The sequence below is a fragment of the Lissotriton helveticus genome, chromosome 1_2 (genome assembly GCF_964261635.1).
Source record: "Lissotriton helveticus chromosome 1_2, aLisHel1.1, whole genome shotgun sequence".
NCBI classification, from domain to species: Eukaryota; Metazoa; Chordata; class Amphibia; order Caudata; family Salamandridae; genus Lissotriton; species Lissotriton helveticus.
Window position 1 is genome coordinate 164058694 of NC_136058.1, and position 26375 is coordinate 164085068.

The window sequence follows — 26375 nt, forward strand, 5'->3', positions numbered from 1 at the left end:
TCATCAGTGATGTCATTTGAGATGTCATCAGTGATGTCATCAGTGATGTCCCTGACCATGTCATGAATGATGTAATATGTGACATGATCAGCAGTGGATTGCGGGTGCGCGATATATAGTTAGTGCAACTAACTATATATGCGAATTTCAATGGTTTTGTGTGAGTAAAATAAGGTTTTGTAAATGCTAATTCCTAACTATATATGGTCTATAACCTATGGTTTTTTCAGTGAATTTTCAAGGTTTTGTAAATGCTAATTCCTAACTATATATGGTCTATAACCTATGGTTTTTTCAGTGAATTTCAATGGTTTTTTAATAGCAAATATCAAAAGCTGTAAAATGTATTCTTCTTTTAACCCTTTAGGTGCTGCCGTCGGCCAACGGTCGTCACGGGCACTACCTCCCCAGTGCTGCGTGCGACCGCTGGACGTCCAGTTCAGCACTGGATAATGGACAGCGCAGCACTGGGGAGGTTTGTTTACTAGCTCCTAAGGTGTTAAAGGAAAAATATATTTTATATGTATTTAATATAATTTTTTTATGTATACAAATTTTTTGAGGGAACGAATTTATCAACTATCATGCTGAAGAAGAGTGTGGGGAAAAAAAACCAAAGAGGAGGACTAAGGGGAAAGAACAATCAGTTCAAAAATACAATTGCTTTAAAGCATGAAGTGCTTTTCCACACATTTACATTTAAATAACCCATATTAGAACATACAAAATATCTACAGAGGAGACGGTGTACATTGAATTTTAGACTCTTCATTGGTACCTACATGTTGGTACTTACATCACCCACACAACACAACAGCTCTATTCAGAGCTACCCTACCTCAAAGCACTCTAAAATATTATTTTACTATTTCCCTTGGTTTTTCCCTTGTTACGCTTTCCGGAACGCTACCAGGTGCGCGGACCGGGCGCTAACCGTGCGAAAATGTGAATTTTTTTTTTTACATATATGGGCCTCCTCAGCCACCCTCAGAAAACCTAGGGTGTCAGGATATGTCTCCCGTGCCCCCTTATACCCATTCCCAACATTGTTTATCCTCCATCTTGTGACTAAATTCGCCCGAAACACAAGATGGCGGACTCAGGTTACGCTACCGGTGAGCTACCCGGTTCGCGTACTGGGTAGCGCTTCCACCGCGAAAAATCGAAAAAAAATGTATTTTATTTTTTTGCCCAGCAGGGCCCTTTAATAGCCCCCACATCAATCCTAGGGGGTCAGGAGGGGTCTACCTTGCCCCTTTCATTCATTTCCCCCTTCGTTTATTTCCACCTCTTGTCTCTCGATCCTACCGAGAGACAAGATGGCGGCCGCTCCGGACTGTTTAGAATGTTGAGTCACCGGAGAGCCAATCCGCTTCTCCTCCCGAAGTTCCGTTACGCGTCTGGTACGCGAACCGGGGCGCTAACCGGGACGCTGTCACAGATATATATATTTTTTTTGAACGTTAATTTCTCAAAATCCACAGGAGCACATATCTTGAGACCTAGCAAAGGCACATCGGGCAAACAGTTTCTACAATTTTGCCAAGTTTCATAGAAATCCATTCAGCCGTTCGAGCTAAAAGTGAGTCCAACCGCCCTATGGAAAACTCAATGTTAAAAACACGTTTTGGGACCCCCCTTTTTTCTCGGCCCCCGCTTGACGAAACCCCCCCAAACTTTCAGGGGACGCTCAGAAACAAAATGTGCCATTTTCCTGAAAATTTCAGCCAATTGCGTCCATCAACGCCAAAGTTATTCAACATAGAATTTTCAGAAATCCCTATTCAAAAAAATCCTAACTATATATACCTACTGGCGACCGCCAGTAGGTAATATATATATATATATATATATATATATATATATATATATATAACACATTTCTATGGCAAAATGAAACCCCTCATTTTGTTCCTTTGCAAATTAAATGTTTTAAGTGTTAACACTTTATTCCAATCAAGATGACTTCAGGTGTGCCATACTTTTGTCATAAGAAAGACTGTTAGCGCTCTAGTTGTTCTTTAGACTCTGGGACATTCTGTCACTGGGCTATAGTTGGGCTACATCTGGCTGATATTTGGGCTACATTTGTTTTTTTTTGTCTCTGGTGGCCATCTTTGGGCTACATTGGGCTACATTTGGGCTCTAACATATATATAGCCCAATGTAGCCCAATATATATTTTTCAAAGTTAATTTTCGTAAAAACCACTGGAGCATATATCTTGAGACATAGCAAAGGCACATCGGGCTACCAGTCCCTACAATTTTGCCAAGTTTTGTGGAAATCCATTCAGCCGTTCGAGCTAAAAGCGAGTCCAACCGCCCTATGGAAAACTCAATGTTAAAAACACGTTTTGGGACCCCCCTTTTATCTTGGCCCCCGCTTGACGAAACCCCCCCAAACTTTCAGGGGACGCTCAGAAACAAAATGTGCCATTTTCCTGAAAATTTCAGCCAATTCCGTCAATCAACGCCAAAGTTATTCAACATAGAATTTTCAGAAATGCCTATTCAAAAAAATCCTAACTATATATACCTACTGGCGACCGCCAGTAGGTAATATATATATATATATATATTTATTTTTTTCTTCTCATTCTAATTACCTGCAAAACACTTCTATTTTTCTGGTAAAGGCATATTTATTGTAAAAAAAATTAGTTGTATAAGACTTTCGTTGTAGAGGCATTGGTTGCTTGGACGCTGTTGTAAACGATGTTTTGCCCTGCCATGCAGTCTTGGAAGGATGTTCAGTATTATATGTATTATTCCAAAGGAAATGATTGGTACAACACATACTTTCTCGAATTATTGGTGTTAAACATAGAATCAGGAACAAAAAGTGGAGCAAGGCCTCCAGAGTCCAAAAACCAAAAGATTGAAGGCCAAGGCTAGCTCCGCTCTTTGCTCTGAGGAAAACATATGTCTGTCCACCAGCATCAAATGGCGGTTAAAATCGGGTTACCATCCTTAGATTTGCAGGTTAGTGCCACCATTCACCAAACACAACAGCACAAAGGAACTTAGAAGATTTAAAAATAGTAGCGCACCCATTTAGGACAGATCTGGCTATAGATCCAGGGCCAATTCACCTGCATGTACTCTGGGGCGTCGACAGGAGGTAGGAAAGCACTATAAAAATGCTATAATACAACACAAACATCAGCAACAATGTCGCTGCTATATTTTTAAGGTGATTTAAGGGGTGGACTAGTACATGCCAAAGGGGGATTTTAGGGTGCAGTGGTGGGGTAATGTTAGGTCTCATGGTACATGCATAAAGTCTCAGATAAAACACAACTAAGTGATTATCAAGGCAGGGGGCCCCACATGGTACATCAGAAATGAAGAATCCAGCTTCAAACAGGTTGCAAGATCTCCAGGAGAAAGAACTGCAACACAGAGTTGTGTGAAATTCAGGTTGAGGCAAACGCTTTTAATTATTAAAGTGAAATTCAAACACAATATAGGAGAAGGAATATTTTATTCTCAAATTAACATTCACCATAAATTCCAAGATACAAAGAAATGCAAAATTAGTGTACAGCACCGATGTACTGCAGTATTTAAAAAAACACCAGTGTCTCATTTACTTCTAAATCGGTGTTTAATTTCCTGGTTAAATAGGATATCAGTCTTTCTTACAATTGCCTTGTTACAATACCTCAGTTCCTTGTCAATAATGGCAAATCCACCTCCACAAATTAAGGTGAACTGCTTAGAAACTAATCATTGCAAAACCGTTGTACCAATTTTTTTGTCTCATGAAAGAAGGTAAAATATACATTTTTCCACCTGATTTTCTCCATTTTCATAGTACAAAGAAAATGTCACACACCTTCAAAACTATGCTTCAGAAATGGAAAATTAAAAAGATTCATCATAGAGGGCTGGCAGGAGCCAAAGAAAAATTTGCCCACCACAGAACAAAATGCTCTTGACCCTTTAACCAGGGAATGAGGCCCAGACAAGCCAGTTCATGGAAAGTGCATACATGCTTTTCTTTAGAGAACACTTTATTCTGAAAATCAAAGTGAAGCACACTATGGACCATGTTTTCTCCCACAGGGATATCATAGTTCATGGTTTCTACTGATAATTCATCATGAGCAGATTAAGATTGGACTTGATTTTTAATGGCAATTCTAAGACTGGTTCTGACTTACAGACAAGTTTCAATTAGTACATTAATTGTAAAGAGTGCAATGGGAGTTCTATGCAGCACAGTAAGGCAATGCTAAGATTTTCCAGGCTACATGAAGCTCAGGAACTTTGGGGGAAATTGTCCTCATTCTAGAGAACCGTGAGCAGCTAATTCCAGTGAGAGGGCCGACACCAAGACCTGGGTTTCTCCCCGATGCAAAGCGTAATCTTATCAACGAGGGCTCTTCATAGCTTGGCTTTTACTGGCTGGAGCTGCAGACTCTGCAACTTCATTGCCATTCCCATGTTTCCAGTAATCTTCAATTTACCCTGGAAGAAAGCCTACGGAAACATAAATAAATAAAAAAATGTGAGACAACCTGGAAAAAAACCACCACAATATTGTGCACTACCATGAAACAAGAAAGAGCAATTGCATATCTGTGCCACACTAATCACAAATTTTAAACGTTTCCATTACAAGAGGGTACATTTGCAAACTTTGCAGTTTAAAAGATGGGTTGAGTTTTTTAATTTTGCCAAGAGACAAGGTGTTTGTAAAATAATTATTTTACAAAATCTATTTAGCTGAATGTTTTTCCTCACAAGAAAGTGATACAGCGGGCTCAGATGTCTTTTTTAAAGAAGGCAGTTTTTAATGAGTACGCAAAAAGATTGCCAAAAAAAAAAAAAAAAAAAAACTAAAGAAGCTGTGGAGGAAAACCTTCAAACTTTGCACAACTCTCGTTCACATTACGTTAATAAGGCGAAAATTATGAAAAAGGTTATACATTGTAGGAGTTGATAGAAAACAGCAACCCAGACAAAATACATTTTGAAAATAAAACATTTGAATTCAACCTTTTCACAGCCAGCAGGGAAGAAGCATAGTATACAAGTGCTAGAAGTGCAAAAAAAACCTGTAAAAATGGATAGGGAGTAGGTAGTGAAAAAGACACAAAGTGCATAAATATTATATCAAGAAATAAAAATAAAAAAAAGAGAGGAGGGAAAGAAACTGGTGTGTGGTAGATTGGAGGGAAAAAAACAAGTCCCTTTACTTGGTATGTAATACACAGATTGTAGGGAGTGCATTACAGAGCAGCAAAAGAGCAGCTTTTGATATGCATTCACCTGTCTATGGACCTTAGTGACAAACATTGAAGCACGTTATATATCGGGTGTCTACAGCAGATCCGCGGAGAATGGTGTGCATAGACATGGAACACCCAGGACCTGTTGACCTTCAGGAGACTTCTCAAGACTTGGCTGTTCGAGCAGTAGCTGCACCCCCGCCTCCCCACTCCCGGCGCCTTGAGATCCTGATTAATTGAATTAAATTGCTTCTAAACTGCCCTAAATGGAGGATAAATAAAGTATGATGTGCCTAATATTTATGCATGAAATTAAAGTAAAAACAAAGAAAAATTCAATAGAGAGCTATAAAAACTAAGCACCCGCTTAACTGAACTTGTAAATGTAGAACAAGAAAGAAATATATGAAAGTTGAAAGTATTTATAGAGCGCACTGTGGCCAAGCGGTGGCGGATGGGGGGGCAGCAGAAGGTTACTGAGTGGAGAAGGCTTAAGCAAAAAGATGGGTTTTGAGCGCCTTGCGAAAGTGTAAATAGTCAGTAATGGACCTGATGGTGAGCGGGAGGCTGTTCCAGAAGCGGGGGGCCAGAGTGGAAAACCTAGTGCCACCTACTCTGGTCTTACGAAACCGGGGAACACTGAGAAGTGCCTGGCTGGAGGAACGGAGATTGCGGCAGGGGAGGTAGTGAGTGATCATGGAATTGATGAAGATGGGAGCAGTACAAGCGCGGGCCATGAAGACTATGCATCCCATCTTGAAGAGGGTGCGCTGCACGACGGGGAGCCAATGGAGGGACTTGAGTAAAGGAGTAATGTGGTGAGACTTGGGGAGCCGGTAGATAAAATGGGCGGCCTGATTTTGAATGATCTGGAGGCGTCGCAGCTCGTAGGCAGGAATGCCCACGTACAAGCAGTTACCGTAGTCCAAGCGTGAGAGTATCATAGCCAGAACAATGATTTTGAGAGCGTCGAGGGAAAAAAGCGGGAAATCTTTCGAATAATCCCGAGGGACAAAAAGCAGGATGAAACAACCAAACTAACCTGAGGGCGCAAGGAGAGGTCCTGACTGATTTTGATTTCCAGGGTTCTCACTGAAGCAGAGGGAACCAAGAATGGGAGGCCAAAAGGCAGAAGTCCAAGGGCTAGTGGAACCACCCGTCAGGACCAACTCCATTTTGTCCGGGTTAAGCTTGAGGTGGTTTTGATTCATCCACTCAGAAATGAAAATAAGCGTAGTTGGAAATTTGAGAAGGGGGTTAGAAAAAAGGGAAAGATCAAAAACGAGCTGAAGGTCGTCAGCGTAATTGTATACGGAGACTTCCATATTGAGCAGAGAAATAATAAGGGGATAGATATAGAGATTGAAAAGAAGGGGGGAAAGGGAAGAGCCTTGGGGAACCCCACAGGACACCAAACGTGAAGGGGGCAGAAAAGCCAGAAAGACGGACAGCTTGTGTCCGGCCTTGGAGAAAAGAGGCGAGCAAAGAAAGAGCGGTGCCCTGAATGCCCGCTGCCCTGACACGGTCAAGAAGGATGGAGTGGTCGACCGTGTCAAAGTCAGCGGACAAATCAAGAAGCACCAAGGCTTGAGGAGCGTTGGAATCCGCCTTGCTCTTCAGCTCATCCAAGACCGAGAGAAACACAGATTCGGTCGAGTGGACCGGACGAAAACCTGCTTGATGAGAAGCCAAAAGATGGTTGTCCTCAATATAGGCCGACAGGCAGGAGGTGATGTGACTCTAGGATCTTGCCAAGGTAAGGGAGCAGGGAAATGGGCCTAAAATTGGCAGGGAAAGTAGGGTCAGAGCCGGGTTTTTTTAAAATAGGAATAACTGTGACCGATTTAACCCCTTGCACGCTGATGACGGAACCGCTCCGTCATCAGCTGCGGGTGCGCTGTGCTGATGACGGAGCGGTTCCGTCATGGCCCGCCCCGCTCAATAGAACGCTCATGCGCGGCGCGAATTCCGCGCCTGCGCTGAGGGTTCTATTGAGCGGGGCGGGCCATGACGGAACCGCTCCATCACCAGCATAGCTCAACCGACGCTAGTGACGGAGCGGTTCCGTCACCAGCATGCGGCCGCCCCGCCCCCTTAGCACTGCGGCGGAATAGCCGCCGCAGTGAAGGGGTTAAAGGAGGACGGAACAATACCCTGAGAGATGGATGCATTTAGAAGGGATGAAGGGGGATCGGGGCAACCAGAGTAGCTCCCTTAAGATACAAGCCGGTGCACAGTCTGCAGGGGAACCTGACTTAACCTTCCTAAGCAGGGCCAGGAAGGATTCCTTCGAGATAGGAGAAAAATGATTCAGGGAAGAGGACAGGGGGGAAGGGGAGGGAAGAGGAGAAGATGGCGAGGGGATATTCCGTTTGATGTTAGCAATCTTCTCAAGAAAGAAATCGTTCAAGGAAAGGCAAAGGGCTTGGGAAGGGACAGGGTTGGGATTAACTCTGTCAGAGGCGGCCAAATTGTGAACGATGGAGAAAATCTCCTTGGATTTATTAGACGCTACTAAGATTTTACTAGAGAAGTATTCCAGTTTGACTGAGAGAATAGCTCTCCTGTAGTTCTTTAGGAGGGATCTGTATCGGTCCCTCAGGAGGGGGCAGTGACGGGGGCATGACGGTCTTACAAATAAATGACCTTAAGGAAGACTCTAGATGCAGGTTCACCATGTTGGATTCGGTCATAAAGTTTAAGATGAGGAACTGAAACCCGTGGCGTTAAACACATGATTGAAGAGCAGCTGTTTCAAAACTTGCTTCAATTGAGCACATGATGTTTAAAGTAAGCAAAAGTTGTAAGTATCAAAAGTGTGGGAAAAATAGGTAGAAATATAGGACATAAAATGTCTGTAATGCAGGCAGTTAAGCACAATCACGGAGGCCATCATTACTTGAACTGCAACAGAACAAGTCAGAAGTGATGTGGTTTCAAGAAGAATGCTCTTCCATGAAGGACTAAAAGGCACTGGCCAACCAAAAGCTATGCTGCGATTCAGATGTTTATTTTCTGGATGGTGCGCCTTTAAGTAGCTATGTATACTAGATGGTGCGCCTTTATGTGGCGATCAGTTGGTCAATTACTTTGCCCGGCCCACGCTTTTTCAAGTTAAAGGACGTTAGCCCTGCTTCACGCCTCATGAAAAGGCCTATGTCCATGAACCTAGAAATGGTGCTGAATATCCGCTGGTCTGCTCAACTAAAGCGGGGCATTTCGTACTCCTATAGGACTTTCTTTGGACAACAGGGAAATGAGGCACTCAATTCAGTACAGTGGGTGCACACATTGCTAGCAGATCACAATGGCTTGCCTCAGTGAGAGACCACTAGGGGCAGGGCCATCATTTGCACATGAATGACACCTTGCCTTTCAGGAAGACAGCAACAACCATCGCCTAAATATTTAGATATAGAAGGTGACAGACCTGGAGTGTGAGAAGCTGGGGCACAAAATGGAGCAATAGTTGGACAGAGCAGCAGTACCAGCCACTAATGCCCTCCCTGTCTCCAATGGAGAAACCAAATTCTCGATGGGCGAGACATGGAGAGCTTTCACAAGAACAAATGATTTCCTTACAGGTCTCAGATGATCTGCTTCATTGGTACTGGCATCATCGGTCTGTGTCCTGTTTGGGATTCATTATCCTGCGTTGAGCAGATGTTACCTTTATTTTGGACCAGACAAGGGTTGAAAGGATCCTGGTGATGTTGGCCATAACAAGCCTCTATTACGAAATCTTGTGAGACCTCCGAGTCAGCTTATTCTAGTCAATTCTGATCCACCCCAACATCTGCAGTGCCTTTGTCTTGGGATTAATGCGTACTCTGTAATGTGGGCCATGGTATGCCAACACAGCAAAGTAGCTTCATGGTATAAAATGATCTCTATGTATTCAAATGACAGAATGTAATATAGGAAGAGGATAAAACATTAGTGGGGATCGATCTGCCGACAGATGGATAATAAAAAAATGCAACACACCCATTTGGCTAAACCTCTTTAACTACGATCATAAACAAATAAGGCTCGGCAAATGTGGTAAATATGATGAGAATATAGTGAAGTAGTTGATAAAAGTCAACCAAGAAGATAACTGCAAACTGAAAGGGTCAGAGTGAATACATCACAGAGAAATTACACTATGGAAGCAGGAAATAATGCAAGACAAAGTTCATCATATATTATTGGCAACTATCTGCTTACAGCCATAGAGAAAACTTAACACCAAATGTGGGCATCCACTAGTGTTGATTCAAGGGGCGTGTATAATCGAGCACTGGCAAAGCCAATAGGTTTCGCTGATGTGAGAGCTGTTGACTTTGCCACTGTCTTGTACCCATGTACTAAAGGAACCCCTTGTGAAACACCAAAGAAGAAAATACAAGCTTCAGTTGTTACGTGTTGGAAAACAGCTTGATGTTATTTAAAGTCGCGCTGGAGGTTAACTCAAAAAGCTATGTGAAAGCACCACCCCTACTAAACATAACTAATGTCCACGTAAAGCCCCTTCGTAGCTGCTCATACTTTAGTCCGGAGTTCTGTGGTAAAATAAGATAAAGATAAAGTAAGAATCATGAACAGCACTGACCTTAATATTTGTCCAGATTTCCACCTTCAGCATCATCAGTTTGAACAGTCATTGTTCTTTTTCCTCTGTCGGCTGATGCTGTGAAGTGTAAACACAGTAGCGTAGGTAGCCCTTGTGCCACCACTGCTTTTGCGTAAAACAGCAGGGAGGGGGGTGCTGGCAGGGGGATGAAATAACTAGTGCATTCCCCTCCCCCTTGCTACTCTGTGCTACTGTGTAAACACACCAAATCTGTGCCTGCCTGTTGCAAGTCATAGGCTTGACTAGCAGGATGCAATAGTCCCAGCAGCCCAAACAGCATCCTCCAGTACAGAGGCTAAAACATCAGGACCATAGACCAAATATCCTGGACTCTCTGATTCGGGATTCACAGTATCCAGGATGGCTTTGAACAGTAGAATCTGCGAAGGAGTCAGGTGTGACTCTGGCATGTTGCTAGTAAATACCAACGATGTTAGGTGGTTCGCTATCCTCCGGAGATGGTATATGATTGCCTGGGGCCAGTGTGTCTTCAACAGTTTGTTGTCAAGGTATGGGAAGACTGGTAAATCTGACCTCCGAACATGTGCCAAGACCCTCGCCATCACTTTCGTTAACAACCTAGGAGCACAGGTAAGGCCAAAAGAGAGCACCACATAATAGAAAATGCTCCTGGCCCACTGTAAATTACAGAGAACGCCTGTGGACCTGTAGTATGGGAATATGAAAATAAGCGTCCTGCAGGTTCAACGCTTCCAACTATTTAGTATTTATGATCAAGGGAAGACAAAACCTGGCCCAGCGCTGTCTGCAGGGAGTCTGGTGATATTAAAAAAACCCTGGTGCATCCCCAAAAGGGGCGGAACTGTTGAGGAATGTGCCTGGTAGAGGAAGGTAGGCCTAAAGAACAAGCTGTGGTGAGACTTTAAATCCTTCCAGGCCCGCTTTCTCACAAAACAGACAAGAGCCGTGTAATAGCATGTCAGTCAAATATGCCCGGAAATACCCTCAGAAGCCCATAGACCTCATCCCGGTGTGGCATCGAAGCCCCACACCCATGCTGATTGCAGGTGTCCATGCTGGACTGAATATTGAATTATGCTGCATCCTGATCATCCTGGATGGTTTGGACTAAAGATGCTTGAAGGACATCTGGAGCTGCTGGCAGGATTTGGCCCACCATATCTCACAAAGCATGGGTGTAGTGTCTCAGGAGACAGTCGGCAATGACAGAACATAGGGGTAAGGCTGGCAGAGGAGAGAACATGAGCTTGTCAAAGTTCTCCAAGCATTTAGATTTGCAATCAAGAGGGGTTGTATGGAAAACATTCAAGTTTAGTCTGCTGATGTATGCCTACACCAAACTCTCCGGCGTTGGTTGTCGTGTTAGGAAGTCAGGTCGCACAGCGCTGGTCTATTACAATGATTTACATGCCTATCGAATGGCATCCCAGAACATGGTTTTGACCAAATGCCTAAGAGTATATGTAAGGGCTTTGTTAAATGACAGGAGAGGTTCAGCGGGAGCATGGCCAGGTTACGGGATATTCAGTAAGGATAATGGCCTTCACTTCCATGGTAGGGGGCTGCAGGTCAAGTAGTCCGCAGCCCTTTGCGTAACAATGGCAAAAAGAAACACTCTCCTCTGTGGCAGGACCAGGAGGAGACAAAACTGCAGAGTCTGGGGAGGTGTCTAGGCCACTGGCATCTTGAAGTTCCTCATATGAATTGTCCTCCTCATACTGTGGGACAGATTTGTCCCCTTCATCACAGTTAATGAATAATTGTCTGATTCAGACGCAAAGTGTTGGTGTTATGTACGAGCTCTGCAGCATGGTAAAGGCAATGTGTCAGAAGAATTTCCTAATTTCTGCACTGCTGTGGAATTGGAAAAAAGCCTCATTTGAGACAAGAGGGGCTCGGAGTTGGAAACCACTATGGGTCCACCAGTGACGCAGTCAGCGCAGTGTGAATGTCATAAGAACCAACACCCAAACCGAACTCTGAACAGAAGTGGGTGGAGAACCCGAAGCGGTGCAAAAGGCATGCCTGCCGAAGAGGGCAGAACCCCTACCGGCGGCCACTGTGGACTCTTGGTGCCCGAAGGTGTGCCAGAGGGAGCCAAAAGTGTGTATATTAAGAGCAGCATGGCCTCCCTAAAGGCCTTGATCTTGTGCGATAATGTCAGACTCAAAAATTTGGATTGCATTGGAACTAGGTTCGGAATTTGGTCGTCTGGAGTGTTAGAGCAAGACCGAATGGGAACACTTTCACCCTCTCTGGAGTTCCATTCCTGATTGGACTTTGTGTTTTTGTGTTTTCATTGACTTATCAGAAGACTTTGAACTAAACTAGGATCTGCCACTGGAATACCTTTGAGAATAGGAATGGGACCTTCCTTTTGGCTCATATCGGTCACAGCGTGGAGTTGCCTGATGTTTGGCAACACAGTTTTGGTTTGCGGTCCCATATGGCTTTTGGGTTCATATGCGCAAGATGTTCGCAGGCCCTGGAACTGTGTTCCGAACACCACAGACATACCTCAAGTGGGGAGAGGTGGGAGGATTAGTAACAGTCCCTAAAAAGCTTAATTTGGGGAGGTGACATATTTCTCCCGTACACTAATAAAAAGAAAACATTTTGTGAAGAAGTTTGTCATAGACAAAAGAAGTACAGCTCAGAATCCATGTCTAAAGGCACAGAAAGAAAGGAACTGACACCAGTGCGCCCGAGTAGCGCTTATATGCAGCTCTACTGGTTACTTCAGGAGTGAAAATGTCGGTGTGCAGCTGCAAACACTATCTAACTGTGCCGCAGGAGTACTGATTTTGACTGTACGGAACTAGTCTGATGCTTATGGAAATATTCATAAGATGAGGAATGAAAAATGTCCTAGCTTTCGTAACCGAAAGTTTCAATTCTATTAAGAACTCAGAGGCGATGATTAGGCATTTTACTTCTTTTATTTCGCCGCTGTGAAATAAAAGAAAGGAAATGCCTAATCCTGACATAGAATCTCCGGTTAGACGTATCCATCAGAAAGAAGAATTTATTGGTAAAACAGCATATCACAAAATGGTGATATCCTACTTGTATCAAGGCTCTGATGTAGATTTTCAAAATGGTGATATCCCACTTGTATCAAGACTCTTATGCAGATATTCATACACGCATATTGTCAAATAAGCAATGGCACGTGGCAAACCACAAAAGACAATTAAGTAGCACTATAGGGAAGACATGTAGGTCTAATGGATGCAGAGAGACCTTTGGCCTCTGCTTGTCCATCAATGGTGAGTGGTGATTGCCAGCAGAGGTGTTTAAGTACATTAGGAAAACAAACGTTTCAAATTTTAACGTTGGCATGGAAAAACTCAATTCATTATCTGTGAATACAAATGATTTGAGAGGCTCCAAAGACAAAGATACACAGAAGCAGCAGATTGGCTGGGCTATTTCTCATCTTCACTTACTGTCTGTGGATTCATCTTGCCAGTCATTAAATCTAGCAGATCTGGGTCGGCCATAGTGATCGTGCAATCAGGTTTCTTATCTGTAACAAAACACAAAATGGGAAAATGGGAATTATTGCGAATCGTCTTTTCACAGTTAATAAGCCAGCCTATTTCTGTAGTCAAGGCTCTCCTCTTGCACTGCACTATTTCTAGGGCTTACTAAAAGCCCAGAGCAGAACATTCAGGAAAGCTTGGGGATTACTGCAAGTGAATACTAAAAGGTGTTGCATGGAACAAAATGTTTACAAAGGCAGCCAGAAACGTTGTGGGCACATTGGTCGGTGGGTGATGCGGAATCCCCAGTACTTACACAGCAATGAGAAATAAAACAACATGCCATCTAATAATAGCTAAATGTGAACGTGAAAGCAGTAAGACCATAGTTTACATGAGGAAAAAGAACTCACTCTAGCTTGTACATTTAGCTCTCTAATGTTGGACATTTTGCCCTGCAACTCACCACGCTGTATTTATTGGTGATACAATTGAAAATAGGTCTTCAGGACAGAAAACAGGTAACAATGTTGTGGTTTTTCCTGACTTAAAGAGAGATTCCTTTTTCACACAGTAGTATCGCGTTACGTTTGCTGTGCTGGTAAAGGAAGGGTGTAAATATGTAAGTGCACATGCAGTAAACTCTATGTTTATACAAAAGATTCTTGCAACATGCCGTATGCTGCACGACATGATTTCTCCTAATTTAATCGGACACATGATTTGGCACAGCCAAACTTGTCGGCAATCGGCGGACCAATTATATTTCGTTTGCGTTTTGATATAAGCAAATTAAACTAACACCGATGGACTACAAAATATCCTGTGATGAGAAAGTAGGTTTATGAGGTGAAGCTGGTCTCAGCAGCAGCTGTTTCTGGTAGTGACAGTTTTGTAAACAATGTAACAAACAAAAACAATGAGAGGTCAACAATTACATTACAAGTATCTGACAATTTTCAGTTTAGTTTAGATGTTGTGTTTGTAAAATGCAGCATACACCTTTAACTAGGGTATCTTGGTGCTAAGAAAACCAAACTAAATCAACATCGTAACGTTTCAAAACAGACTACAAAGCAAGCGACCAAAGTCATTGAGGGGATGGAAACAGCTAGGTTTGCAACAGTTTTCTGAATTTCAGAAGGTGAGATTCTGGCATAATTACAGGGGCATGAGATTCCATTTTATTTCTGCTGCGGAAGAAAAGGACCTACCACCCATAGTCTTGAGACAAAACTTAGGAATCTCCAGAAGAAAGTTGTTTTTAAACCTTTTTTTTAAAAAACATTTTTGTTGATGCAAGTGCAGAACAACAATACAATCAAATAAGAAAGCATCATGTAAGGGTTCAGTGCAGAGTGGCAAAATACATATCAATACGAGTACATAAAGGTCAGTTTTCAGCAATACAGTGCCAGTGGCATAGAGCAATAAACCTTTATCAAGGAGGCGACATATTCAATACAGACTCTTCCAGGGGTGAATATGGAGAAGAAAAGGCTTGTAGGCTTGGTGAGGCGGGGAGGGGGAAGCCTGGGGAAATGCCAAGCAGGGGACCGCTAATGGTCAGCACCGGCGGCCGCCACGGGCCGAGGCCGGCGGGGAGCGAGGGGGAGGCAGCGGCAGGATCAGAGGAGGAATAGGGCAGCAACTGAAGCCCACTCGGCTCTCAATAGGACAGGATGAGAGCGGACCTATGTGAAAAGCCATGACCAGTGACACCTACACATTGAACAAAGCGGCGGCAACCGCGGGCGCAGGGGCAGCAGGAGGGACAGGGGACGCAGGCACGCTAGGGGAGGAGCGGGATTGGAGGTAATCGACCAGGGGACACCAGATATCGACCGGGCGCGACCTAGCCGGTAGCAGATCCCAAAATTCCGATAGCAATGTTTGGCAGCAGGACGCATCCTCCAACCAGGCCGACACCAAGGGGGCAGGCCGGCGGCCCCAACACATGGCCACCCGGCGTCTAGCCAACACCAGGAGCATCGAAATCAGCCTGCGCGACGCATCTGGACAGGGCTTGACAAAACCGAGTAGACAGAGAAGGGGGTCCGGAGATATGGCAGCGCCAGCAATCTCGGAGATCGCGGAACAGACCTCCAGCAAGAACACCTGCACCCGGGGGCAAAGCCATGCCAAGTGAGCGAAATCCAGGGAAGGGGCGGAACACCGAACGCAGGAATCATCAGGTATGAGCCCTAAGCGGTGAAGATGTCATGGAGTGCGATAGAACCTGTGTAAAACTTGAAGTGGATCAATCGCAGCCGGAAATTTGGGGAAAGTTTAATAGTTTGATTACAACAGTAGAGCCAATCGGCGTCCGAAATATCCAGACCCAGGTCGGCACTCCACGCCTCGCGTGTCCGCGTCGTGGAGGCCGAGGAGGACAACAGGGCAGAGGCATACAATCTAGTAACGAGCTTACGCGGAGAAGTGGAAGTGTAGAACAAATCCAGAGCGGGAAAAGTGGGCGGAGGCTGCGGAAAGGACGGGTGCAATTTCCGGCATGTGGCGCGCAGCTGGTAATACAGAAGCGTGTCCATCAAGGATGGCGATTCCAGGAGTGGATAGAAAGAATCATCGGGTATAGATCAGCCACAGTCTCGAGGCCCCCCGACGCTGCGTGCCGAGACATACAGGATGACTGGAGCGGGGGAAGTCCGGGTGGTTAGTAATGGGCATAGTGCCCGCTGATAGAAGAGTGAGTGCAGCCAGTCTGCGCAGAGAGGACCACGCCCATCGCAGCGTCTCCACCGTGTTAACCTCCGAGCGAGGGCACACCGCAGGGGCGAACAACATAGTAGTGAGGGGCCAGGGGGTGGCGACATCAGACTCCACCGCGACGTGAGGCTGGTGGGGGGTGGGATGCAGCCAGAAGTGCAGGAAGCTGGCCTGAGCGCAGAGGGCGTACAGTCGGAGATCAGGCGCACCAAGACCACCAGCGGCCATCGGCAGGGTCAGGATTTCATAAGCGACCCTGGGCTGTCGCCCCGCCCAGATTAAGGACACCATAAGAGAGCGCAACCTGTGGAAAAAATCAGCAGCAGTCAGGGGGATGGGTATGTTAGAGAAAAGATAAAGGAATTTAGGGAGGACCACCATCTTTGCGACGGCAAGGCGGCCAGCGAGAGAGAGGGGCAGCCGAGTCCACTGAGGAATCTTAGACTCCAGCCAGTCCACAGCACGGCCAAAATTGGACCTCCAGAGGTCGTCCGGGTCCCTCCTCAACCAGATGCCGAGATAGCGGGTAGGATCTGTAGCCCACTCAAAGGGATAGTCAGGCACAAACGGAAGAGTGGCATCCGTTAGGGGGAAAAGTACGGATTTATTCCAATTAATCTGGACCCCCGAAAGCCCTCCGAACCGAATAACTGCACGTACCAGGGGGCTGAGATTTTCCTGAGGATGACGAATGTAGAGGGTGACATCATCTGCATACATGGAGACCAAGAGGGAGCGGGACGAGAAACTGATGCCCCTTTGGGTGTGGTGTTGTAGAAGGCGGGCGGCCAGGGGCTCCATAGCGATGGCAAAAAGCATGGGTGACAGAGGGCATCCCTGCCGCGTGCCACGCAAAATGGGGATAGGGTCAGTGATTTGGCCATTAATGCGTAATCGAGCGAGTGGGTCAGTGTAAAGCAATTTAATATTCCTCAAACAGTGAACGCTAAATCCCATACGAGAGAGGACATAAAAGAGGAAAGGCCACTCCAGCGTGTCAAACGCTTTGGTGGCATCGAGCAACGCGGCACGGCCGGAAGGTCGGGGTTAATTTGATGCAGAACCGAAAAGATGGTACGAAGATTATGGGAGGTTGCCCTACACGGGATGAAGCCAGATTGGTCGGGGAGGGCGATGGTTGGCATTAAAAGAAGCAGACGGGAGGCGATGAGTTTAGCGAAAATTTTATTGTCTATATTAATGAGGGAGAGGGGGCGGTAGGAATCACACCAGTCTGCAGGTTTGTCCGGTTTGAGGAGCAACGTTAGCGAGGCCTCACGGAGCGACGGTGGGAGCGTGCCAGTATCAAAGGACTCCTTATACATGGCAGCAAGACGTGGAACCAGAATGGGGGCGAACTGCTTATAGAAGGCGGCCGTGAGGCCGTCCAGGCCGGGCGCCTTGTCACACGGCAGACCGTTGATCGCAGTCAGTATTTCCTCTCTTGAAAAAGATTCATCAAGAAATTTGCTGTGGTGGTCCGCCAGCCAGACCAAAGCAATGGACTCAAAGTATTGATCAAAGTCCCCCGACGAGGGGGAGGGGGGGTTGCCAGCTGAAGATAGCCGGGAATAAAAGTCAAGGAAACGGGACTTTATCTCTTCGGAAGAGGTGGTGCGATCCGGTCCACCGTCAACGAGGGCAGTGATGTAAGAAGAGGCACGCGGTGGGCGTGAGAGTCCCCCTCCCCGAAGCGGCGGGCATGACCCTCCTTACCCAGAAAGGATAGCTCGCGGCCAGCCTCCTCGCAGAATTCAGAGTGCTTTTGACGCAGAAGCGATAACGCGTTGGGGCCAGCGCCGTTTGCAATGGAGGCGTCAAGGTCCGGGATCTCCCCTTCAAGCCTGGTAAGTGTGGAACGAATGGCTCTGAGGACACCGGCCTGCTTGGATATGCACTCACCCCGAATGAATACCTTGAATACCTCCCATAGCATGGAGGCCGAATCCACAGAGCCAACATTAAGCTCAAAATAATTAACTATGGCGGTTTGAATCTCATCACAAAAGACAGTATCCCGGAGGGCGTTGGAAGGAAGGCGCCAGGTGAATGCGCGGCACTGGGAGTCCGGAGGGCGCAGAAGTAGGCGGACCGGAGCGTGGTCGGAAAGTGTGCGCGCCATGTGAGTGGCGTCCAGAGTCCAAAAGAGGACATCCGGCGAAACAAGCCAGAGGTCAATGCGCGACCACCAGCCCCTAGCACCCGAGATGTACATGCCCTCCCGGGCATCGGGCTGGAGGTGACGCCAAACATCAACTAGCGAGTTGTCCGACAAGATGGAAGACAAGGCAGCGGCCGCGCGCGGGTGAGACCGGTAAGAGCCCGACCTGTCCGAATCTGCGGATAGGGTGACGTTGAAATCGCCACCCCGTATTACCGCCGCGGGGCCACAGGAGGAGATCAGCTGCCAAACAGTATAGAAGAACTCAGGGTTGTCTGTTTTGGGGCCATATACCGAAGCAATGGTGACAGGTTGAGCGAGCAGCATCCCGTGGAGAATCACATACCGACCGTCAGGGTCGACTTTGACACGGGTGGTGTGCCAGGAGAGGACGTTGCGCAGCAGGATGGAGACACCCCTAGAGTAGGAAGAGTACGTGGAGGAGTGGGACTCCCCCAGTATCTTGCGCCGAGTCTGGAGGTCGAATCAGGGAGTAGGTGAGTCTCCTGTAGGAGGCAAATGTCGACATTGTGGCGTTGCAGGTGGGCATGTGTCAAACGGACCATGCGATGGTCATTTAGGCCGCGGACATTCCAGGACCAACAAATTAAATCAGCCATGGGACCGGAGATTGCGATGGTCATTTAGGCCGCGGACATTCCAGAACCAACAAATTAAATCAGAGATGTTGGACAATTAGACCCAAGGCGTGGGACGGGAGGCCAAGCAGCATGCAGCCCAGTGGAGCCATGGTGGGGGAGGAAGGGCCAGCAGAAGAGCACAGACGCTGCAAGAGCAAAGAAGGAGAGGGGGCCATCGCAGAAGGAACGCCAGCTCCGAAGGGAAGTTGTTTTTAAACCTTAAGACAGCAGTCAGGATAATATCGCCAAACCTTGGCAGCGGCACCGACCAGGAGTAAAAATAATATTTGTGCACCAACCACATTGAATTAAAAATTCACTCTTTCACTGGAAACCAAAGAAGCCAGGCTCCTGCCGGTGAGATATGGTCCAGTCTCGCAGTCTAGTTTTGTATCAGTTACAACTTTGAATAAAAAATGCTGGTAGGTCAAGATAAACTGAGTTACTGTAATCCAAGCCGTGGACAAAAAAGCATTCCATATTTGAACCTTATAAGGGAATGGAAAAAGGTACAGAACCGGTTTTATTGATTATAACTGGAAAACACAGCAATTCACAGCTGAAGAAATCTGATTGGACTAAATAAGTAACCTTTACACCGAGATCTGTCACAGCTGCCACAGGGGTGGACACAGTGTTCAAGATGGAGGAGGGGGGGGGGGCAAAACGGTGTTCCCAAAACTGTGAAGGTTTAATGTTTAATGTGCATAGGATTTCAGTCTTGCCACTGTTGCGCTTTAGATGGTTTGTCATCCAATATTGGAGCTTAGAGGAGCAATCATATAGTTGAGCCCAGTGCTAAATTTTTAAAGAATTAGGTGCCACTGTCCAAAGTATTTCACAAAGGTCGGTTGCGCCGTCCTACCCACATATCACTGTAAACAGTAGATTTAAGTCCTTCCCAGTTTTCTCACGTTTTTAAGCTATATTAAATAGTTAAATGCTTCACTAATTAACTTTGCTATAAAACAATCACACAGTGCCACCATGTGGTAGAAGCTCAAAATGAAGCACTGGTTGATCCTCCTCGTCCGTTGAGGTCACCGGTTAGTTTTACAATTATTTGGGTATCCTCTGCATAGAGAAACAGACTAGGCCCAAAGGACGGTCTCATGTAAGATCGCAGATTCAAATGAGGTGCATGGACTCATAAAGCTCTTAATATATATATATCTCTATCTATCATAAATGGTGGCCTGGGCCCACATTGGTAAATTATAGGCCCTGGGGAGCTCACCCCCGGGCCGCATTTAATAAGGTGAGAGGGGCACACAGCTCCCTCCCATTCCCGAGCCATTATAGGCCCCATGAAACCCATCCCAAGGCCGTATTTTATAAGCAGAGGGGGCGCACTGCCTCCGTCATTGAGCCATTATAGGCATACGGGAGTCCACAACTGGGGCCAACAGTTCCATAAAAAGGTGAGGGGGCTCACCCCCCCCCCCCCCTCCCCTTCCACAAGACTTTCAAGAGCACTGGGAATCCCATCCATCCCATAGGCTGTAACCCGGGGAGCCAACCCTGGGGACGCAGCAGTTTCCCTGCCCACACGGGCAGGGAAACGTGCGTTTGCTCCCACCTGGCATGAGCATTTTCAAAATCTCACCAAACTGGAGCAAACACTAAATCTGCTCCTAGCATGCAGAAGCTTTAAAAATGCTCCACCAGCTGAGAGCAAATTTTGCTCCAGTCCGGAAGGAGCAGATCAAATATCTGCTCTCTCCGGCCGGGAGCAATTCTAGCTCATGATGTCATTTGAGATGTCATCAATGATGTCATACATTATGTCATAGAACATGTCATGAGTAATGTAATATGTGAAATCATAAACAGTGCATGGCGGAGGTGCAAGCTATAGTTAGCTCTGCTAAATATAATTGGTGAATTTTTGTGTTTTTTTTAGTTCAAAACGTTAATGTTGTCGCTGACATATTCACCCAAATTTAACGTTACTTTAACAGGCCTCAAAAAATTATTTGCCCACTCGCTATGGCAAGAAATTTTCCTTCAGGATGAGCCAGTTTTCAGGCTTCCTTGACCAGAGTGGTGAGTGTGCTCTGCCACTGTGCTAAACTGAGTCCTTACTGCAGCTAGTGCAGTGCCAGTATGAGGCTTTAGGGGGCAGCAGGGTAAAATATTTGAGAAAACTAAAAATGTGGGAAAGAAAAGGTGTTGATTGCTGATTGCAACGTGCGTTCGGACTGCTGAGGCTTGGGTGCAATCAGCCAATCAGATGGCAGCTAGATTGTGGTCTCCTGTAGTATATAGGCATGTTTACACACTTCTCATTGGCTGATTACAATGAGTCGCAGCGGGATACACAGCCCAAGAAGGGTTTAAACTGACTTTGCCAGCGCCTTCCAAATCGGAGTACAGATTTGTGGTTGCAGCGAACTGGCTGGGCACAGTAGGAGTGCCATTTTCCAATGGTGCCCCACTAAATAAGTGGCCACCCCACGGGCAGCAGGCCACGCACAGCAACAGGTAAACTGGTGCAACTCACTCTCCTTCTCGGCCTTAATAATAATATCGTTTTCCATCAACTTTCCAATTGTATTATGCCACATATTTAAGCGGCAGCTGTAACTAGGAGGCAGGCATGTGTTGGGTTACAGTGAACCCGACCACAGCCAATGAAAATTATTAATAGGAGGAAATGCTGTGGTTCAAACGCGGTCCTCCGCCTCCCTGCGAAGAGCTGTAGGAAAGGTTATTTCTCATTTTATAACAGGTACCTTGACAATGGTTGGCGCTGAAGGAGGTGCGATTTGAAACAGCTGTTTGAATCACTAAAACGAGTGCAGGTGAATGCAGATTCCTAAGACACGCGTTGTAGTAAGACCCTCAAAGACAGTTAAGAATAGAGGATCCACTGCTTGCCATATATTATTATGCGTGTTGTTCTAAAGAGATGATGTCTTAGCAGTGCACTTGCACACCAGGGAACACCGTTGGGAATAGGGTAGTGTGTCAATCGAAGGAAGGACAACCCTTCCCTTTGGAAGACGTGAAACGTGCTTAATAATTCATGATTGCCATGCAGTTGTACTGCTAGTGGTGGATGGGAACTGCAAAGACCAGTGCATAGCATGGATGCCCACTTTTCCCGCTACTGTATGGAGGCAGCACCAACAAAAGTATACACAAACACCCACAACATTCACATGTAAGCACACATGCGGCACAAGAGCACACACAGACACAAATACACTCATCCAAGACACATACTAAACGCACACACTCATACAAGAGTGATGCAAGCCAACGGTGGTCCACTGCTGTTCTTGATGATGGACAGCACGAAAGAGTCATTAAATAGTACTTCATCACCAAGTTTGGGCTGTTATAAAATGCTTTGGCGGTGTTCATATGCTCCTTGCAGGTGTTTATCCATTTTCTTTTTACTACCTCGGGGGGTTTACTTTCCTGCTTACAGTTTTTCACCTGAAGCTGCTGATCGTCCTTTTAGCACTGTACAGCGAGCCATGTTTCTTCATTGATTTAAAAGGTCTACATGGACTTCCTAAAGAGGATTCAAATCTGGTTCTGAAGTTACAAAGCCAGCAGCTCCAGCTGCTAGGCCACATCCAATCCCCATATCAAAGATACCAGCATGTGTGGAAATACAATCTGCAGCAGTCAGATGTGAGACCTGGAGAAGTACTGGAGAGGGGTAGAGTAGGAGAGCAGCAATGAACAAGTGTCTTCCCTCTCCTTGGTGTGAAGTGTATTTAAGTGTATTCCTACTTGATAGGACTAAATCTTCCTCCCCAATGGATCCTTTACCACTAAAAATACTGAAGGAGTGCAGAAACAGCATTAAAGTCCACATTTGTAAAGCGCACAATCACCCGTAAGGGTCTCTAGGCGCTGGGGGGCCGTCGGGAAGATTAAGCGAGCTATTGCCCAGAGTCACATGGTGCTGGGCTAACCTGCCGCCGGAGCCGGGGATCGAACCGTGGTCCCCAGATTCCAGTGTCAGTCGCCCTGGCCGCGGCGCCACACCTCTTCATTCTTCCGCCCATGTTGGAAGTTATGAATAGGGCTATCGTCCAGGGTTCCTTTCCACCAGTGTGGAAGAAGGCTATTGTGAAGCCTCTCCTCAAGAAACCATCTTTGGATCCTGGCCTTCTTAAAAACTTCAGGCCAATCTCTCTACTTCAGGCCAATCTCTCTGCTCCCGGCCCCTGCAAAAATATTGGAGGCACACCTCAACTCTTACCTCTCCACTTTTCTTGAGACCAGTGAGTATCTTGATAACACACAGCACGGATTCAGAAAACATCACAGTACCGAATCCGCACTCACTGTTGTAGTAGATAACATACGACGCAAAGTGGATAGTGGCCAAACTACAGTACTCGTCCTATTAGATCTCACAGCCGCGTTCGATACCCTATCTCCCGCCATTTTAACATCTCGGCTTAGGGAGGCAGGGGTTACTGGGCCGGCCTTGAATCTTCTGAACTCCTTTCTCCTTTGTAGAGAACAGAGAGTAAAGCTTGGAAATTTCCTCTCCCCTGCCAAGTCATTGCAATGTGGGGTGCCACAGGGGTCGGCCCTTAGTCCGACCCTGTTTAACATCTATGTGGCCCCCCTTGCTAGACTAGTAAGATCGCAGGGGATGGAGGTGGTGTCCTACGCCGATGACACCCAGATCATGGTGTCACTGGCTCATTCATCTGTCCATACATCTGCCATTAGCTTTAGATCATGCATGCAGCATGTGGCAGATTGGATGATCATCAATTCCCTAAAGCTAAATGGCGACAAGACAGAGGTCTTGGTCTTTGGGAAAGACCAAGATGTTTGGTCGAGCGATTGGTGGCCTTCATCTCTTGGCATCTGCCCCACTCCCTCCCAATCAGCCAGAAATCTCGGCGTGGTTTTTGACACCTCACTCTCTATGACGCTCCAAGTAAATAGGACCGTGGCCACTTGTTGGGGTGTTATTAGGATCCTAAATAGGATCCGTAACTATCTTTCTATCCAGGCTCGTAAGCAGATTGCAGTCGCTCTTGTTGGATCCAGGCTCGATTATTGCAACTCCCTGTATGTGGAGGCCAACAAGGGCCTTATCCACCGACTGCAAATCGTGCAGAATGCTGCAGCACGCTTTGTTCTGGCCCTTCCCTTGGCATCGTCAGCCACGACTGCTAGGAGAGATCTTCATTGGCTCCCTGTTCAGCATAGAGTCTTCTTTAAGATTCTATGTCTCACATACAGAGCTCTTGCGGCTGGCACGGACGACGCACTTGGGTCTCTGCTTACCTGCTATATCCCAACCAGATCTCTTCGATCTGCTGGGTTACTTCAACTGGTAGTGCCCCGTACAAGGCTAGCCAGATGGGGAGCGAGAGCCTTTTCTGCTGCCGCTCCTAAGCTTTGGAATTCTCTTCCAATTGAGGTTAAATCGCTATCCTCAATTGATCTGTTTAAAAAGGCCCTTAAGACGTGGTATTTTATCAAAGCCTACCAATGAGAGATTGCTGGTTTGATTTGCGAAGCTGTATTATTTGAATTAGGCGCCTTGACGCCCATTGGGCAAAGTTTGCGCATGATAAAACTCAGTTCATTCATTCATTCAAGTGCAATTGATAACTGAGGATTCCTAAAATGTCCTCATAGTGGTGATCTTTACCAGGGGTGTGAAGGCGCGGGATGTGTTTAGAGTGGGTGGTTTCTGCATGCAGGGTTTTCGGCTCAGATGGGCTCCCTTATGGCGCTGACCCTTCACTCAATGGTGTGAGAGGCAGGGGGAGGCCCGAGCAATTAAAGGTATTCTTCGGGCTGTTTTACAACGGTTAATTGAGATGCTGGGAGAAAAGTGGGTGGGGTGGGGTGAGCAAAGGAATGCAGCGTGGGCTGGGAGCCATAAGTTAGGCTCATTAACTTATCAAAAATACACACAGTCCTCCTCTCTCTAATTTTAAAAGAAGTGACTTGTGATGACGATAGCTCTAGACAGAAGTATGCCTACTCGCAAAACCACAGTACAAGAGCAGATAAACACAACCACACACACTCATAGAAGACAGAAGCACGTATGCTCACATACACAAACAGCACAGGAGCACAAAGACCCTAACATTTACGGAGGCACTGTATACAAACACAGGCAATTATTAAAAAGAATAGGCATGCACATGCAAACACGTACACAGGCACACAGTTATTCCCTCACTTTAACATCCAAGGCCAGATAGATCAGCGTACACACAATACATGCATGCACAGTTATTACGTCACTTCAACACAAGGGCACACATCAAGCACAGACTCACAAATGTGCACTAAACGTCAAGTCACACACGCAGATCTACTCTCAAAGGCGCATATGCATAGGTGGAAACATGCACACAAATGCTAGCCTGCACCTGCAAGTTATACAGTCACACGTGCATGAGCAAACAAAAGGAAAACAGAAAGGTGCCCTCCATGGCATCCTTAGGGCTACCTTTGATGCATGGCATTCTATGGTAGTTCTGGTCACACCCACGCCCGGGGCTGCTCAGCTCGTTCAATACAATGATTTACAGTGGAAAATGAAGCCACCTCAGGGCTGATATTCATGTTGTGTTTTTTTAGGTCGAGCCTGAGCAGCGCATTCGCTGATCTACGAGGCGTGCTGTATTCAGGTATGAACTTGAAGCTCCGCCCATATTTTTCATTGGCTTGGGTCCTTGTCCTTTGTAAACTGTGGCTTTTTATTGGTCAGTAGGCTTAGCAGTCCCTCCTTCGTACCGCTTGGTCTCATTTTGTAGCCTCCCATGAGGACACCCCCGTTACATGTGTTGTTACTCTGAACGTTTTAATTACAGCCTCCGAGCACGTTTAGGTTTATTTGCTTTGCTGAACGCGCCCGCATGTTTTTAGTTCCATTTCGTAACTTTTTTGTGTACAAGCGCCCTAGCCGCGCTTTCACATTAAGGACTGCTGCAACCCTTTCTTTACACGAGCCGCGTCTAAAGAAAGGTGCCCGGCCGCTATTAAATTGGCACTGGGACATGAGCGCTTTTACAAAAAAAAAAGCATTTACAATGCAATAGGTCTCGCATTTGCGAGAGGTTAGGCTATTGACCTTGTAAATGGCAATGCCTTTTATATATGCGTTTTAAAAACAACACATGAATAAAAGGCATGGTCATTTACAATGCCAATAGCTAAAACTCTTGGAAATGCGAGACCTATTGCATTGCAAATGCTCATTTTAAATCCTTTTGGAGCAGTTGAAAAGAAGCTGCACGCTGCTTCTTGGGTAGGAACGAGAATGAATTGCGGGTGGAGTGTATTGTTAGCTCGAGTTGATAATTCTAGTCACTAGACCTGTGGGTCTAGTAATACTTTTAAGATTTTTTTAGGTCTACTTTAACCTTTGTTTATTTGTGTGAATTTCTAAGTTTCTTTTTATTTAAACAAAACCAGATTTTTTATCACACCGCACTTTAACGTTACTTTAACCTTTTGTTTTTTCAGTATGTGTATATATCTCTCTCTCTCTCTCTCTATATATATATATATATAT

General features: G+C 46.0%; 1 protein-coding gene across 1 annotated transcript in view; it reads right to left on the minus strand.

Annotated features, from left to right (window-relative positions):
* Positions 1 to 3469: 3469 nt before the first annotated feature.
* The window catches only part of SCP2 (sterol carrier protein 2), a 336550-nt gene continuing 313644 nt past the window's right edge, over positions 3470 to 26375 (minus strand). The window contains exons 15-16 of the mRNA XM_078670520.1: positions 13286 to 13365; positions 3470 to 4487 (exon numbers count right to left, since the gene is read on the minus strand). Coding sequence (XP_078526646.1) covers positions 4392 to 4487; positions 13286 to 13365 — 176 coding nt within the window. The 3' untranslated portion in view covers positions 3470 to 4391. The remainder of the gene's footprint in view (positions 4488 to 13285; positions 13366 to 26375) is intronic.